Source organism: Jaculus jaculus, chromosome 3 (assembly GCF_020740685.1).
Source record: "Jaculus jaculus isolate mJacJac1 chromosome 3, mJacJac1.mat.Y.cur, whole genome shotgun sequence".
NCBI classification, from domain to species: domain Eukaryota; kingdom Metazoa; phylum Chordata; class Mammalia; order Rodentia; family Dipodidae; genus Jaculus; species Jaculus jaculus.
Window position 1 is genome coordinate 37,657,109 of NC_059104.1, and position 15,337 is coordinate 37,672,445.

The window sequence follows — 15,337 nt, forward strand, 5'->3', positions numbered from 1 at the left end:
GTTATTTATTTTGATGTTTAAAGCATACGTGTGATTTTAAAGTGTTTTAATCATTATTAAAAAATTAAGACCATGAGTAAAGTTCTGGACCAATTATTCTGGTGGATTAGAAATGAGATAAAAATTATTTTGACTCATCAAAGAACAATTATCCTTTGGAGTTAATTAACAGTTTAATTTTTTTTGGTTGTATATCTTAGAAAATCTGAATTTAGTAATTACCCTTCTCCATATGGTTTTCTAATTTTTCTTTTTGTTGTTTTCAAGGCCTCACTGCAGGGTCTAAGCTGACCTGGAAATCACTCTGCAGCCCTAAGCAAATTAATTTGAACTCACAGCTATCCTCCTACTGCAGTCTCTTGAGTGCTGCGTTTAAGGCTGTTTTCTAATTTTTAAAAGAATTTTATTTGTAGTGTGTGTGTGTGTTTGTGAGAGAGAGAGTGAGAGAGGGAATGAGAATGCGCACACCAGTCTCTTGTCACTGCAAACAAATGTTAGATACATGCAAAAACCAATTTTTTCATATGGCTATACCTTTAGAATCGAATCTAGGCTGACAGACTTTGCAAACTAGCACCTAAAACCTCTGGGACATCTTCCCAGGTCTGTTTTCTAATTTCTTAACTTAAAACTCAATTCTCACCTAGTTTTTTGTTTCTAAGTTTCTGTTACCCAAGAATTTAAATTTTTGTAATACTAAGATCTAATAACTATTCATGAGTTAAAATCTTGCTGTTAACATGGCTCAGCAGCCTTTAATTTCAGTTTAGAGGACTAAAATGTTCCTATAGATGAACGGGTTACAAAGTGAAATGACTAATAAATGAAGCAAGTCTTTTGGAGAACATTTTCTTAATTTAGAAAACAACCATTCTAAACAAAGGAAATGAAAGGAATTTATCTATTGACATTGAGGTAATTCATGGATTGCTTTATGTAAAGGGTCAGGGGCAGATAAACCTAAAAATTCCTTGGCAAAGTCAACATGAATGTAAGTAAATGTGTAAACTTTACCTGTTTAAAAAGTCATTTGAATTCGACAAATGGTACTCATTATAGGTCATTCTGCAGCCACTAAAGAATTCTAGAAGCACAAGGACAAGCTAGATCCTGTATCCCCTAGGGTGGACACAGTGTTTTGTTAGCCTGATGCTACGCCTTCTGATCACAAGGTGAAATAGAAACACCTGATGTGATGAGACCTAGTTTTTCTATGAGAAGTACAATCCTTTCCTTTTCTTTTTCCTAGTCCAGGCTGACCTGGAACTTACTCCACAGTCCTTGGCTGACCTTGAACTCACAGCAACCCTCTTATCTGTGCTGGGATTAAAGGTATGAGCTAAAGCTGGGGCATGGTGGCACACGCCACTCAGGAGGCAGAGGTAGGAGGATATCAGTGAGTTTGAGGCCACCCTGAGACTACACAATGACATAGTTAATTCCATGTCAGCCTGGACCAGAGTGAGACCTGACCTCAAAAAAACAAAAAAAACACAGAAGTGTGCGCCACTCCACCTGGCTCAAATCCTTTATGTATGACCATGATTATGATTTAATTTTTCTTCAAGATGTACCGTCCAGGTTAATCTATATCAGCATTATGTATACAATGCTTTTAGTTTTCAACAGAATGGTTTGCGGACGTTACCTGACATCGCTCTCAAGTTGGGCTGTGGACTTCATCAGCGCGTCAATCTTGGCATCTCTCTGCCGCACGGACTCGATGAGGTAGCTGTACGGTTGCTGGGTCTGCTGCAGCAGTGCGTTGGCCCTGTCAAGCTAAAGCAGCACACGTGCCAGTAAAGCATCCGAAACACTTGAGCATCAGCACAGTGCATCAAACGCTGAGGGGTTTTCTCTTTGTGTTGTCTGTGCAGGGACAGAGCTTTCCCCAACCTCTGGCACACCAAACTACACACAGCACCGAGCTATACCAACCCCATGGACACCGAACTCTGTGTGTGAATTAGTGTGTATGAGGAGCTACATAAATTTGGAGGTTTGAAATATGACCAATCAAAATTGCTATTATAAATAATAGTAATAATGAATGTAACCAAGAAAGAAAAGAAAAATGTTAACAGGTTTCAATTATTGGGTGTTTATGTGCGCAAGGTGAGCACACGTATATGCATGTTAGTGTGTGTGTGTGTGTGTGTGTGTGTGTGTGTGTGTGTGTGTGCCTGTGTGTAGGCCCAAGTTTCGTAGCAAAAATCTCCCTCAGTTGTTCTCTACCTTACTTTTTATTTTTGTTTGAGAAAGAGAGAGGCAGATAAGAGAGAAAATGGGCACACCAGGGCTCCAGCCACTGCAAACGAATTCCAGATGCATGCTTCACCAGGTGCTTCTAGCTTACGTGGGCAATGGGGAACTGAACCTGGGTCGTTGGGCTTTGTAGGGAAGTGTTTTAATTGCTAAGCCATCTCTCCAGCCCCTCCACCTCACTTTTTGAGAAATGGTCTCTCACTCAACCTAGAACTTACTGATCTGGTTACACAAGATAGCCAGTGAGCCCCAGAGAGCCTCCTGACTCAACAGCACTGAGATTACCAGCGTGATTAATTTTCATGTGGGTATTAAAGATCCAAACTTGGCTCTCATACTTGCACAACAAACACTTTACTGGCTGGGTGGCCTCCCCAGCTCTATATATCAATTTTGGGGACTAGTCATCCATCTTTTCCATTTGTTGATCTAAGTAATTATGTGATGTTAAATATCTTTTTAAAACGAAAATTTATTAGGTAAAAATGAAAATATTTTAATGTTTATATCTACTAAAATGTATGATCATGATAATTTAATATTTTTTTCATTCTTTATACTCCATTTTGTTCTTTAAAATATATAAATTAGCTGGGTGTGGTGGCACATGCCTTTAATCCCAGCACTTGGGAGGCACAGGTAAGAGGATCGCCATGAGTTCAAGGCCACCCTGAGACTATATAGTGAATTCTAGGTCAGCCTGAGCTAGAGTGAGACCCTACCTTGAAAAATAAAATATACAAATCATATACCTGGATCAATATATGATTAAAAAATTAACAATTGTGGTTAAAATATAAATTGTGTAAAATTTATCATTTAAATACTTCCATAAACATGATTAAATGCCATTCAGTATGTTCAAAATGTTTAACAATCACAAGTATCTTTATTTTGGTGTTGAGAATTAAATTCATAACCACATGCATGAAAACCATGTATTCTAACCACTTAGTTATGTTCCTAACCCCAAAGAATTTGCTCCTTGCTTTTTTTCGAGTCAAGGTCTTACTCTGTAGTTCACACTGGCCTTGAACTCACTGTAATTCACCTACCTCAGCCTCCCAAGTGTTGGGATTATTAAGTGTGAGCCACTATGCCCTGGCTCCCTCCCATGTCAGGGGATGATCTTAGGGCTTTACCACTCAGTTACATGTTAGCCCTATATTATGTATATTCTGAAGATACTGTTATCAGCCCAAACAGAAACTGTCCATTAAACAAAGGCATCTTATTTTTCTTTTCCCTTGGATTCTGACACCATTTTACTTTTGACCTCTATGGATTTGCCTCTTCTACTGCCCTCATTTAAGTGGATTATGGTGTACTTGCCCACTCTGTGTCTCCATATTTCACTTACCATAATGCTTTCTGGGCTCATCCAAGGTATATACCATGTATCAGAACTTCATTTCTTTATATGGCTGCATACTACTACATTGTAGGTTTATAGCACATGTGACTTACTATTTTACCTCTTTGTACACTTGGATGCCTCCATTATCCGTCATCTTGAATATTGGTCTATGAACCTGTGCACAAGTGCTTGAAGGAGACTCTTCCACGTCTTTTGAATACCCACCTATGAGTGGGGTGGAAATACTGGGTCATGTGCTAATCATGTAGGTAAATTTCCAAGGAACAGCCAACTGTTTCCACAGCAGCTATGCCATTTTATATTCCTATTAACAAGGCACATATAGGCACCTAAGTGTTCTGCCCTTGAGCTACAACCACTCCAATGTATTTTCATTCCCTAGGAGAAAATTATCTACTCAAGTCTTTTTTCATATTTATGTCATTTTTTTTGTTATGATGGAGTTGTAGGAATTAAAAAAATATATATCATAGATAATAAACCTTTGCTGTTACTTTATTTTATTTTGTCAAGGTAGGATCTTGCTTTAACCCAGGCTAACCTAAATTCACTCGGTAGTCTCAGGATGGCCTTGAACTCACTCACAGAGATCCTCCTACCTTGGCCTCCCAACTGCTGGGACTAAAGGCGTGCGCCACCACACCCGGCAATAAACCTCTATTAAGTATGTAATTTGCAAATATTTTTTGTGTGTGGCTGTAGTCTTAGACCACTCCCTCTGTTTCCCATGTCAGGATCTCACTAGGTAGCCCATAGTCACAAACTCACAATTCTCCTGCCTCACTCGCTTGAGTGTTGGGATTACAGATTACAGGTATATATACCAGGTTTGTATTTCTTTTCTCAAATTACTCATGAGATGTATGCAAGTATAGTTTACTTTAGCATTTCTTTCTTTGCTTGTTTCCATTTATTATAAGAAAACAGTTGTGAGCACTAGCCTAGGAGCTGAAGGAGCAGAGAGCAGTGAGATGAGTGAGTGAAGGGCACGGTGGTGGTGGACAGGATGAAAGAATCAAGAGCAGGTGGTGCCTGATAGATCACCAAGTCTGCTTGTACTTAGGGCACTATTTTATAAAAGTACTTAAAACTTTTAGAAATCACATGAGAAAAATAAAGTCCTATTAAAATTGTCTAAGGAAATGACTTTTGAGAAGACACAACTCATTACAGAACAAAACAAAAGAAAAAAAAATCCAATAGTTCCTTCAGTTTGGGTTTTTGTGTTCTTTCACTTTGGCACTCATTCTGTAAAATCTACTGTGATGTCACTGCAATCTTATTATTCTAACTAGCTTTATGAACATTCAAGTATGCAGCTGGACTAAGTTCTACTAACCTGTATAACCAGTTTCTCTAGTCAATTAAATCAAACAATTGCCTTGACTCTGTTTTCACAGAACTGACCCTAGCTGAGTAAACTGAACTGGCAAGTGGCTTTGTCTTTCAAAGTGCAGAGCAGTCTATGTGCACACAGGAGGTGGGGAAGGGGATGGGTGGCAGCGAAACAGTGTAAGCATGTAGAAATTATGCTTCACTCTGGTTGAGAAGGAACAGTTTTAAAACTTAATAAATTTGATTTCAGTTACACAAACAACATATCCTAACAGCACCTAGCCTTAGAGATTCTAGCTCACTTTGTTTATTTTTATTTATTTATTTGAGAGTGACAGAGAGAGAGATAGAGAGAATGGGCGCAGCAGGGCCTCCAGCCACTGCAAAGGAACTCCAGACGCATGCACCACCTTGTGCATCTGGCTAACGTGGGTCCTGGGGAATCGAGCCTGCCTTGAACCAGGATCCTTAGGCTTCACAGGCAAGTACTTTACCACCAAGCCATCTCTCCAGCCCCTAGCTCATTTTTATTATGACAGCAATTACATATAGTTGGTCTTAATAGAACATTAAAGGCCCAAAGCGTTACTTTCAGGTATAAAATACTTGTGCTTAGACAGCCTTACTCTCTAGGTAATGATGAAAATTATAATCATACTGCTAGTTTGGAGGATTTTTTTTTTTTTTTTCAAGGTAGGGTCTCTATTCCAGGCTGACCTGGAATTCAACTCTATAGTCTCAGGGTGGCCTCAAACTCACGGCAATCCTCCTACCTGTGCCTCCTGAGTGCTAGGAGTAAAGCCCCCTCCCCCACCCACCTGGAGATTTTTTTCTTTATGAACTTATCTGTAGGTTGCTGAATCCCCTGAATCTCTTTGCCTTTCTTCCCTTCGCTTCCTCTCCCATCCCTTTTCCCCTGTCCTTTCCCTCTTCTTCCTTGCCTTTGCTCCTCCTTCCCTTCCTCGGCTCCTTTTCCTCTCCTGTTCCATCTCTTGTGCTGGGAATACAATCTAAGGCCCTGTGTAATATTAGGCAAGTGCTCTGCCAACTGAACTACAACCCACCTCAATCCCCAGGAGAAAAGAACACATCTGTCAATAAAAAGTGGTCATATTTTCTATTTTTAGAAAAAAAAAGGGGGCTGGGGAAATGGGTCAGTGGTTAATGGCACTTGCTTGCAAAGGCTGATAGCCCAGGATTAGGCCCCAGGAATCCACATAAAACCAGATGCACACAGTGGCACATGCATTCAAATAAATAAGTAAAACAAGAAAAAGAAGAGTATATTGAACAGAATTTAATTCACTTTTTCTGACATGAGTTTAAAAAAATCCAATATTATTTTTAAAAGTCTTTCAGCAACTACACTAATAAGCAGTGAGAACATCTCCCAACCCCTTACTTTGCCTATTGTTAGTAATCTTTTCCTTATAGGAAGCCCTTAGTAATTACTGACTCACAAATCATATACGCAAGAAACGACTCGGGATTAAACCTATGACACAACATTTTATAGAATTATTTCTCCTTTGCTTCAATAACTTGTACATATGATTCAGAGGAAAGTAGTACCAGATTTAAAACATAATTATATATTTTGATTCAAGTACTAATCTAAATTATACTTGGATGATAATTGAAATTATATTTTCTCTTAAAAAAAAGGTGACCACATTTTGTTGGGCTCAATGTGGAATCTGTCCTAAATATGAACTTTTTTTTCTTGTGTAGTCTCTTCTCATAGAAACTCCTAGAAATGGGGCTCCTTCTTGTCAGGACAAATTGCATCATGTTGAGTGGAATTTAGCAGGGAGTTGACAGCTGTGTAGAAGATGGCCACATGTGTAAGTTTTCACAGTGGAGGCAAGTCCCACCGAACCACCCGCACACTGTTGCTTCATCTTTGTGATTGGGCTTGAATGTGAAATGCCTGCTTGGTCGTTTTCATGAGGGAAAGTTCTAGTAGTACTTCTGTGCTCTCAATCACTTGGGAAAATGTTAAAAAACAGTGATTTGACTCTCATGCCGGTCCTAGTTAAATTCTGATTCAAATAATCAGAAAGATTTGGGGAGTGGACTACAGTAACATCCCTGTTACTCACCATTTCTGTTGTAAACCTTCTTACATATGTAGTGACCTTACTCTAGTCCTCATTCAAACAGTCCTGTTTCCCAGTTATTTTTTGGTTAATGACATCTTCAGCTCTACCCAGGCTAAGGTTTACCTGACAGGGTCTGAAGAAACTTTTGCCAGGTGCGACCCTGTGGATGCTGGGCTGCAGGCCCGTACAGAGGGTCTTGGGAGAGGGGCCAATATGGACAGTCTTGTGGTAGCAGAATGACAGCTGGGACTGAGGGCAGCAGCTATACACCAATGGCTGGTCATTCATCATTTCAATAATGAAAAGCAAGTGTATTTAATTGATTATTAGCCCTGTTTCCGCTCCTGAGATTCTTGTTTCCCCCAGAGGCAGTGTCTCACTCTACCCAGGTGGACCTGGAACTCACCTTGTAGCGCCAGACTGACCTCAACTCACAGTGATCCTATCTGAGCCTCACAAGTTATGCCACTATGCCCACATTTTTTTTTTAAGATTTAAAAAATTATTTGCACTTTGTGTGTATATGGGTGTGCCAGGGTTTCTTGCCGTTGCAAATATACAGAAGAAACAAGTGCCAGTTTTTATGTCTGTTTTATGTAGGGTGGGCAGCATAGTAAATGACCTTGGCCAGCAGTCTTCGTAAGAAAGTGCCTTTAACTGCTGAGATATCAACCCAGACTCCCCTCTCTCTGTTGCCCTTTCCTGAGATTTTGTTTGTTTCTGTAGTCTTTGTAGTTTCTGTGCATTTTTCTGCTTCTACCTCCCAAACATTGGGGTTAGTTTTACATTGCCACGTGTGGCTTGTTCTGAAATTCTCAAAGTTTGGGGCCAAGTAAGAGGGAAAGGTTCACGAGAGGAAGATGTTTAAAAACAAACCAAACCAAATGCACAGTCTAGGTTTTGTTCTATACCCGCCTGATCACAACCTCTATGGGTTAGATCTGGAAAACTTCATTATGTCTGTGCATCATCCATATAGCTTTCTCTCTCAGCTGTGTATCCACTCATCCATTTATTTATGCAGGGTCTCACTATGAAGCCCAGTTTGGCTGGGAACTCATGCTGTAACCCAGGCTAGCCTCAAACTCAAGGTGACTTGCCTGCCTCAGCCTCCAGGACACTGGACTTACAGGTGGCTTCATCTGTATTTTAGGATCATTCCTGAAGTACACAAACAGAGAAAAGGGCAAACAGGTGCTGGGCATTTCAGGGATAGAAGATGCAGTTTTCACCTAAGTAGACTGTTGAGCCATGTGAGTTAGATCACAGGACAGCCTCTTTATAGGGCAAAAAGAAAAGATTTCTGGAATATCTATATCATGTACAGGAAGAACTAAATGGATGGACGGGCAGTGACAGAACACTGCCAATTAAGAAGTTATTAGTAGCGGGGCATGGTGGCACACGCCTTTAATACCAGCACACGGGAGACAGAGGTAGGAGGATCACCATGAATTCGAGGCCAACCCCCCTGAGAATATACAGTGAATTCCAGGTCAGCCTGGCCTAAAAGAAAATTTAAAAAAAGAGTTCAAGGAAGCAGGGCATGGTGGCTGGTGGTATACACCTTTAATCTCAGCACTTAGGAGGCAGAGGTAGGAGGACTGCAGTGAGTTCGAGGTCATCCTGAGACTACATAGTGAATTACAGGTCAGCCTGAGCTAGAGCGAGACCCTACCTTGGAAAACAGAACAAAACAAAACAAAAAGAGTTCAAGGAAAATAAATCAGCTTCAGGGGCAGTTGAGTTGTGGTGCCGGGAGGGCGTGACATCAGCAGTGCAAAAGGTGAGAAGCAGAGCAGACAGAGGTGACAGCACTGGTGGCGGCAGAGCCGGGGGCTGGCCCTGCTCAACCAGGGCCATTGGAACGAACGCACCCACAGATTCCTCACGACATTTTCAGCACATTTCCAAAAACCAAAAGGTGTTCTCATGTTCTCATGTTCTCCCTCCCTTTCTCTCCCTCTCCCTCTTTTTCCCCACTTCTTTTGACAGAGTAACTACCAGATTGTAACAGATATGCTAGAGTCATGAATTGTTAAAAAGTGCCTGATTGATATGTCTGGCATCAAAAAAACCTAGAATGCTGGAGAACTATAGTCCTCAGGGGGGTGATAAGGACTAAGATTGGGTAAGAGCAAAAGTGACGCAGGAGGGGCTTGGCAGATTGGAAGAATGCAAATATATTTCTAATTGTGTCTCATTATGTGTCCAAATACAGTACAGATATAATAAAAACTCTGGGAAACCTGGAAGGACAGTAGCTGGGAGTCCTAACATAATTTTGCAGTTCAAGTACTAGAAATTTCCTTCCCTTTCAAAACTACTCCTGAGAAATTCATTTTAAAAGGTGTTTGTCAGTATAACAAGTGATGATGAGTGTGTGTGAAGAACCTTCATGCTGACTTGCAAAGAGCTCTTTCATTTATTTATGCTTTTCTTTATGGTAAGGATTGATTGAATTTGTACATGATAGGCAAGTATGCTACCACTGAGCAACATAGGCAGCCCTGAACATAGCTTTTACATTTTATTTGTTTTTATTTATTTATTTGTTTGCGACAGACAGAGAAAGAGGCAGATAGAGACAGACAGAGAATGGACGTGTCAGGGGGAATTGAGCCTCGAACCTGGGTCCTCAGGCTTCAGAGGCAAGCACTTAACCGCTAAGCCATCTCTCCAGCCCTGAACATAGCTTTTAAAAGGAAAAATTTATAGACAATCATAACTTACTAAGGTACAACCAGTTCTGCAAAAATATTAAACAATTACATTATTTGATAAGTAAAGAGAATATAATTTATAAATAATTTTTCCCTACTTCAGTGGTAATTTGCATTAGGACAAGCAGAAAACACACACACACACCCTAGTATTTAAAATTACAAAAGCACCACTTAAAGAAAAATTCTCAGCTCAGTATGAGATACAGGTGTGTAATGCCAGGTCTAGGAAGGCTGGCACAAGAGGACCCCACATTTGAGAATGGTTTGGACAGCACAGGGGCACTCTATCTCAGAAACAAACAAACAAACAAAAAAACCAAGGCAAACATAAAAACCAAATTTTAGGGCTGGAGAGATGGCTTAGCGGTTAAGGTACTTGCATGCAAAGCCTAAGGACCCAGATTCAATTCCCTGGTACCCACATAAACCAGATGCACACTGTGGCATATGCATTTGGAGTTTGTGTGCAATGGCTAGAGGCCCTGGTGCACCTGTGTTCTCTCTCTCTGTCAAATAAATAAAATACTTTAAAACAATCAAATCTTAACACAATCTCAGATTTCATGACAACTGCTATTTCCAGAATGAGCCATAGGACTTGTTTTTTATTTATTGAGATGGCATCTTGTTATGCAGGTCAGGTTATCTACAAACTCAAGATCCTCCTGCTTCAGTTCCTGAGCACCAGGATTGTATTCACCATGTCTGTCTGAAGAGTTCTTGGTTTAAGCATTTCACAATGTTAGATACAAACCTGTAGTTACAATGTTGGTGAATGATTTGTCCATGTAACACACTGGCCATCCACATGGTAGATAGTTAAGTATGTGCTCACTATTAGTAAAATAATTGTTACTTTGTATATAGTTCCATATCAGAGCAGCCTCCACAAAACACAGTGACAACAGTCAGTAACAATTTGTCCTTGTGAACAGCCACGCTGGTGCGAGCCGCTCGCATCCAACCACAGCGAGGAAGCAGAGAGCGGTGACTGCTGCTGCTGAGCTGTTCGGTTCTCCTTCTACCCTTCCTTCAGTCCAGGAAATCGCAGTATATATTATCAGCAATTAGAATACATCTTTATCTTTATTATATGTAGCTTTAAAAATTTTGTATATCAACACAAAAAAGTCATGCTGAAATTCAGGAAGTAAAAGAAACATTAGAGATGTGTCTATTTTAGCTTTAAATATTTTCTGATTCCCGGTTCAAAACTACAGGACATAATTCGATGTCTTAAAATAAGGGAATTAAAAATGCTATATAAAATTTACATATATTCTTTAAATACTAATGGAAAGAAAATAGCAATCATGAACCTAGTAGTCTAAGGGTAAAATACAGTATGCTTAATAGATTTTTTTCATCAAATAAGAAAAGATATGACAAAATTAAACTTTTAAAAATGAGGCATTAGTAAAAAAATTCAAATGCCCCAAAATTTGCTAAACTTGTTTTTCCAGGAATCAGGTATATCTGTTTACCATGCATTTATACTTAGAATGGGCATTATATATACCAATGACTCAGCAGTTAAAGGTGTTTGCTTGCAAAGACTGTCAGTCCAGCTGCCAACTTGGGTTCAATTCCCCAGTGCCCATGTAAAGCTAGATGCACAAACTGGCATATGTATATGGAGTTTGTTTGCCACTGCAAGAGGCCCAGGCACACCCAAATTTGCTCTCTTTCCCTCCCCACTCAAATAAATTTAAAAAAATTTTTAAATCTCCCTTTTGTTCTGTTTGCAATCCACTGTAAGTTGTTTTATAAAGCTTTACTATTCAGGGAGCATCATCAATTTTGTACTCACAAACAGCTTATTTTAAAATTGCTCAGAAAATAAATGTATGCTTTAAAGAATTACAGTGAATATAGTGTTTTGCCATATGTTTCTTTTCTGTTATTTACCTCTTGTGAAAGCTGGGATACATGGTTCTTTTGATGTTCCAGATCTTTTAGAATCAGTGAATTTTGTTTTTCTAACTGAAGTACTCTTCTTGCCAAGTGAACACTAGATGAATAGAATGAAAAAAAAAATTAATATGTACAACAGAAGAATTCCACAGATGATGCACATAATGTATTTTATGCTTTCTAGAAAATTAACTTATCATTTCCTAATAAAACATAAATAGTACAAAACACAAAGAAGTGAAGTAACAAATAGTAGAAGATCAATACTTCATCAACTCAGAATTCTGAAGGGAACATTAAAATTTTCATAAAACAACTGATACATTGATTACTGCAAAAAAATGGTTTCTAGAACTTCCCATCGCAGTAGCATTATACTATGATATGGACATAAAGAGCAATGTGAGCTTTCTCTTGTCTATAAAAATTTCACAATTACAAATGAATCAGGAGATTTATTTAAATATTATGCACAACAATAAGCATATGCTTTGACAACCATTAGCATTACCTCACATAACATAATGCACTTTGTAATGTAAGACACAACTAAATAGGTTTTTTATTCAAACTGGAGATGGAAGAGATGTATAAAACTTGAACACAAAGTGGCTATGACATGCACAAGTGACTGTGGCACTTATGACCTCACAGTGGCTGCTTCTAACTACACCAGACATGTATAATAGTAGGGGAAAATGACGTCAAACTAGAAGAGAGACTTGCTGGAAGGAATACAGGATTCAGTGGAGTGAAATTTGGGAGGAGAAGGGGTAATGGTGAGAGGGGATTATGAGTATGGCATATTGTCTATATGTATGGAGGTTGTCAATAAAAAGCATTTTAGCTGGGCGTGGTGGCGCATGCCTTTAATCCCAGCACTCGGGAGACAGAGGTAGGAGGATTGCCATGAGTTCAAGGCCACCCTGAGCCTCCATAGTGAATTCCAGATCAGCCTGGGCTAGAGTGAGACCCTATCTCAAAAAACCAAAAACATAATTGTTTTTAAAAAATGAATAATGTCTTAGTACAGGTAAAGATTCTGAACTAAAATTCATTTTCCTAATGATTTATCTCTCTTGTTTTAAGACGCGGTTTCACTCAATCTCCTGATCCTCTGGCCTCTGCCTCTTCAGATTTGGGATTATAAGTCTACAGTATACCCAGTTCCACTTTAAAAACAACAACAACAAAAAAAAAAACCACCAAAAAAGCATTTTTAAGGTGGGATATAATGAGACCCTAACTGAAAACAAACAAACAAACAAAAATTTAAGAAACCATGCTTTTCCAATGACTGGAAGAAAGAAAACATGCATAATTCTTTAAAGAGCTGGTAATAATGCTGGCAAGTCATCTTATTCCAAAGAGTCTCTCTGTACTTCATTATTTTTAATTTATTTATTCTGATAGAGAAACAGAGAGAGAGAGAGAGAGGCAGACAGAAAAAGGGGAGAGGGAGAGAATGGGCACACCAGGGTCTTTAGTCACTGCAAACAAACTCCAGATGCATGTACCCCCTTGTGCATCTGGCTTAATGGGTACTGGGGAAGTGAACCTGAGTCCTTAGGCTCCACAGGCAAGTACCTTAACCACTAAACCCTCTCTCTATTTCTAATAACTTTAAAAAAATTTCATATTGCTCCTTTTCATAGTCTATATTAGTATATAAGTTATCTATCAATATATCAATTATCTATTGATTTGATCTATGAATTGAGGAATCCAATGAGAAAGGATGTTGCACAATGACAAAATACCTTTCTTTAAATAACACGGAAGGACAAAAGTTACCCTACTGTGTTTTGGACATTTCTTAACATAGGATGAAGGAATGTAGACAAGGGGTGGGCACAGAGCGCAGTGGGCAGCGTGCTTGCTTACTGAGATCCAAACTCTATCATTTCAACTGCACGGCATTTTGCCTCAATAATCACCTGAAGATGGAAAAGAAGCAGTTCTCGTTTTATGACATTCATTTGAAAAAACATTTGTTGACATACAGTTTTAGTAGGCAAACATGCAATAAGCTTGAGCCATTTAAAGCACAAACTTCAATAGTATTTAGAATAGTTAGAGAAGCAGAGCTATCACTACAATACTAGTATTTATTTTTATTTACTTAAAAAAACATAAATTTTAATTTTTTCATTATTTACTTTTTTGAGGTAGGGTCTCACTCTGGCCCAGGCTGACTTGGAATTAACTATGTAGCCTCAGGGTGGCCTAGAACTCATGGTTATCTTCCAACCTCTGGCTCCCAAGTGCTGGGATTAGAGGCATGTGCCACCATGCTGGCTTGTTTAGTTTTTTTTTTTTTTCCTTCAAGGTAGGGACTCATTCTAGCCCAGGCTAGCCTGGAGCTCACACTGTAGTCCCAGGCTGGCCTGAAACTCAAGGTGATCCTCCTACCTCTGCCTCCCCAGTGCTGGGATTAACGGTGTGTGCCACCACGCCCAGTCCTTATTCTTAACCGCAAAGAAACCATATGCCTATACACAGTCACCCTCCATCCCCTACTCTCCACTGAATGTCTTTTGCCCCCTTCAATTATAGGTAACTGCTAAACTGCTTTCTTCTTATACAGACTTTTAAGAAATTTGTAGTGCATGTGTATCCAGGTACTAATTTTAATATAAAAGAGTAAAATCTCTACAAATAAAATATTTTAATGTTCAGTTTGGATTAAATCTGTTGGTATCATATTTGCAAAGTTAGCATTTTTATCACTAGCGCCTTGTTTTTCTTTCTTTTTTTTGGTTTTTTAAGGTAGGATCTCACTCTAGTCCAGGCTGACTTGCACTTCACTATGTAGTCTCAGGGTGGCCTTAAACTCATAGTGATCCTGCTACCTCCACCTCCCAAGTGCTGGGATTAAAGGCGTGCACCACCACGTCCGGCACTACCTTTGTTTACCAAGGAGCTAATTTAAAGCCCTGGCTCTGTCTTCCTTACATACTCTTTTCCTCACATTCATATATGCTGTGTAGTTTTCGTACTTCTCTCTCCCACAGAACTTAGCATTAGAACCTTTTCCACACAGTAGTTTATAAATGGACCATATTTGGGCATTATTCAGTGTAGAACAAGGAACATGGTTAATTCAATCACAAAAAGAGTTTTGGATGAGATGGAACTTTTAGGCAAATTAAAATTTGCATTTTCTACAAAGAGCTAAGAGATGTCAGAAACAGATGGGAAGATCGCCCACTTACAAACACTCTGAAGATGAGAATGACTTGAAGACATCAAGCATAGAAATATTAAATTAAATTGCTCAGGGCTGGGGAGATGGCTCAGCTGTTGTTAAAAGCACTTACAAAATTTGCTGGTCCTGACTGTATCCCCCAGTACCCACGTAAAGCCCAATACAAAAAGTAAAGTGCAGGCTGGAGAGATGGCTTAGCGGTTAAGCGCTTGCCTGTGAAGCCTAAGGACCCCAGTGCGAGGCTCAATTCCCCAGGGCCCACGTTAGCCAGATGCACAAGGGGGCACACACATCTGGAGTTTGTTTGCAGTGGCTGGAGGCCCTGGCACACCCATTCTCTCTCTCTCCCTCTTTCTCTCTGTCTGTCACTCTCAAATAAATAAATAAAAATATTTAAAAAAAACAAAAA

The 15,337-nt window shown here is 39.4% G+C and overlaps 1 protein-coding gene across 3 annotated transcripts in view; it reads right to left on the reverse strand.

The window, feature by feature from the left end:
- Pibf1 (progesterone immunomodulatory binding factor 1) overlaps positions 1–15,337 on the reverse strand; it is a 229,421-nt gene that overhangs the window by 58,876 nt on the left and 155,208 nt on the right. For all 3 annotated transcript variants that reach the window (XM_004651021.3, XM_045145518.1, XM_045145519.1), the window contains exons 14-15: positions 11,715–11,817; positions 1,649–1,779 (exon numbers count right to left, since the gene is read on the reverse strand). In XM_004651021.3, the coding sequence (XP_004651078.2) occupies positions 1,649–1,779; positions 11,715–11,817 (234 nt within the window). The remainder of the gene's footprint in view (positions 1–1,648; positions 1,780–11,714; positions 11,818–15,337) is intronic.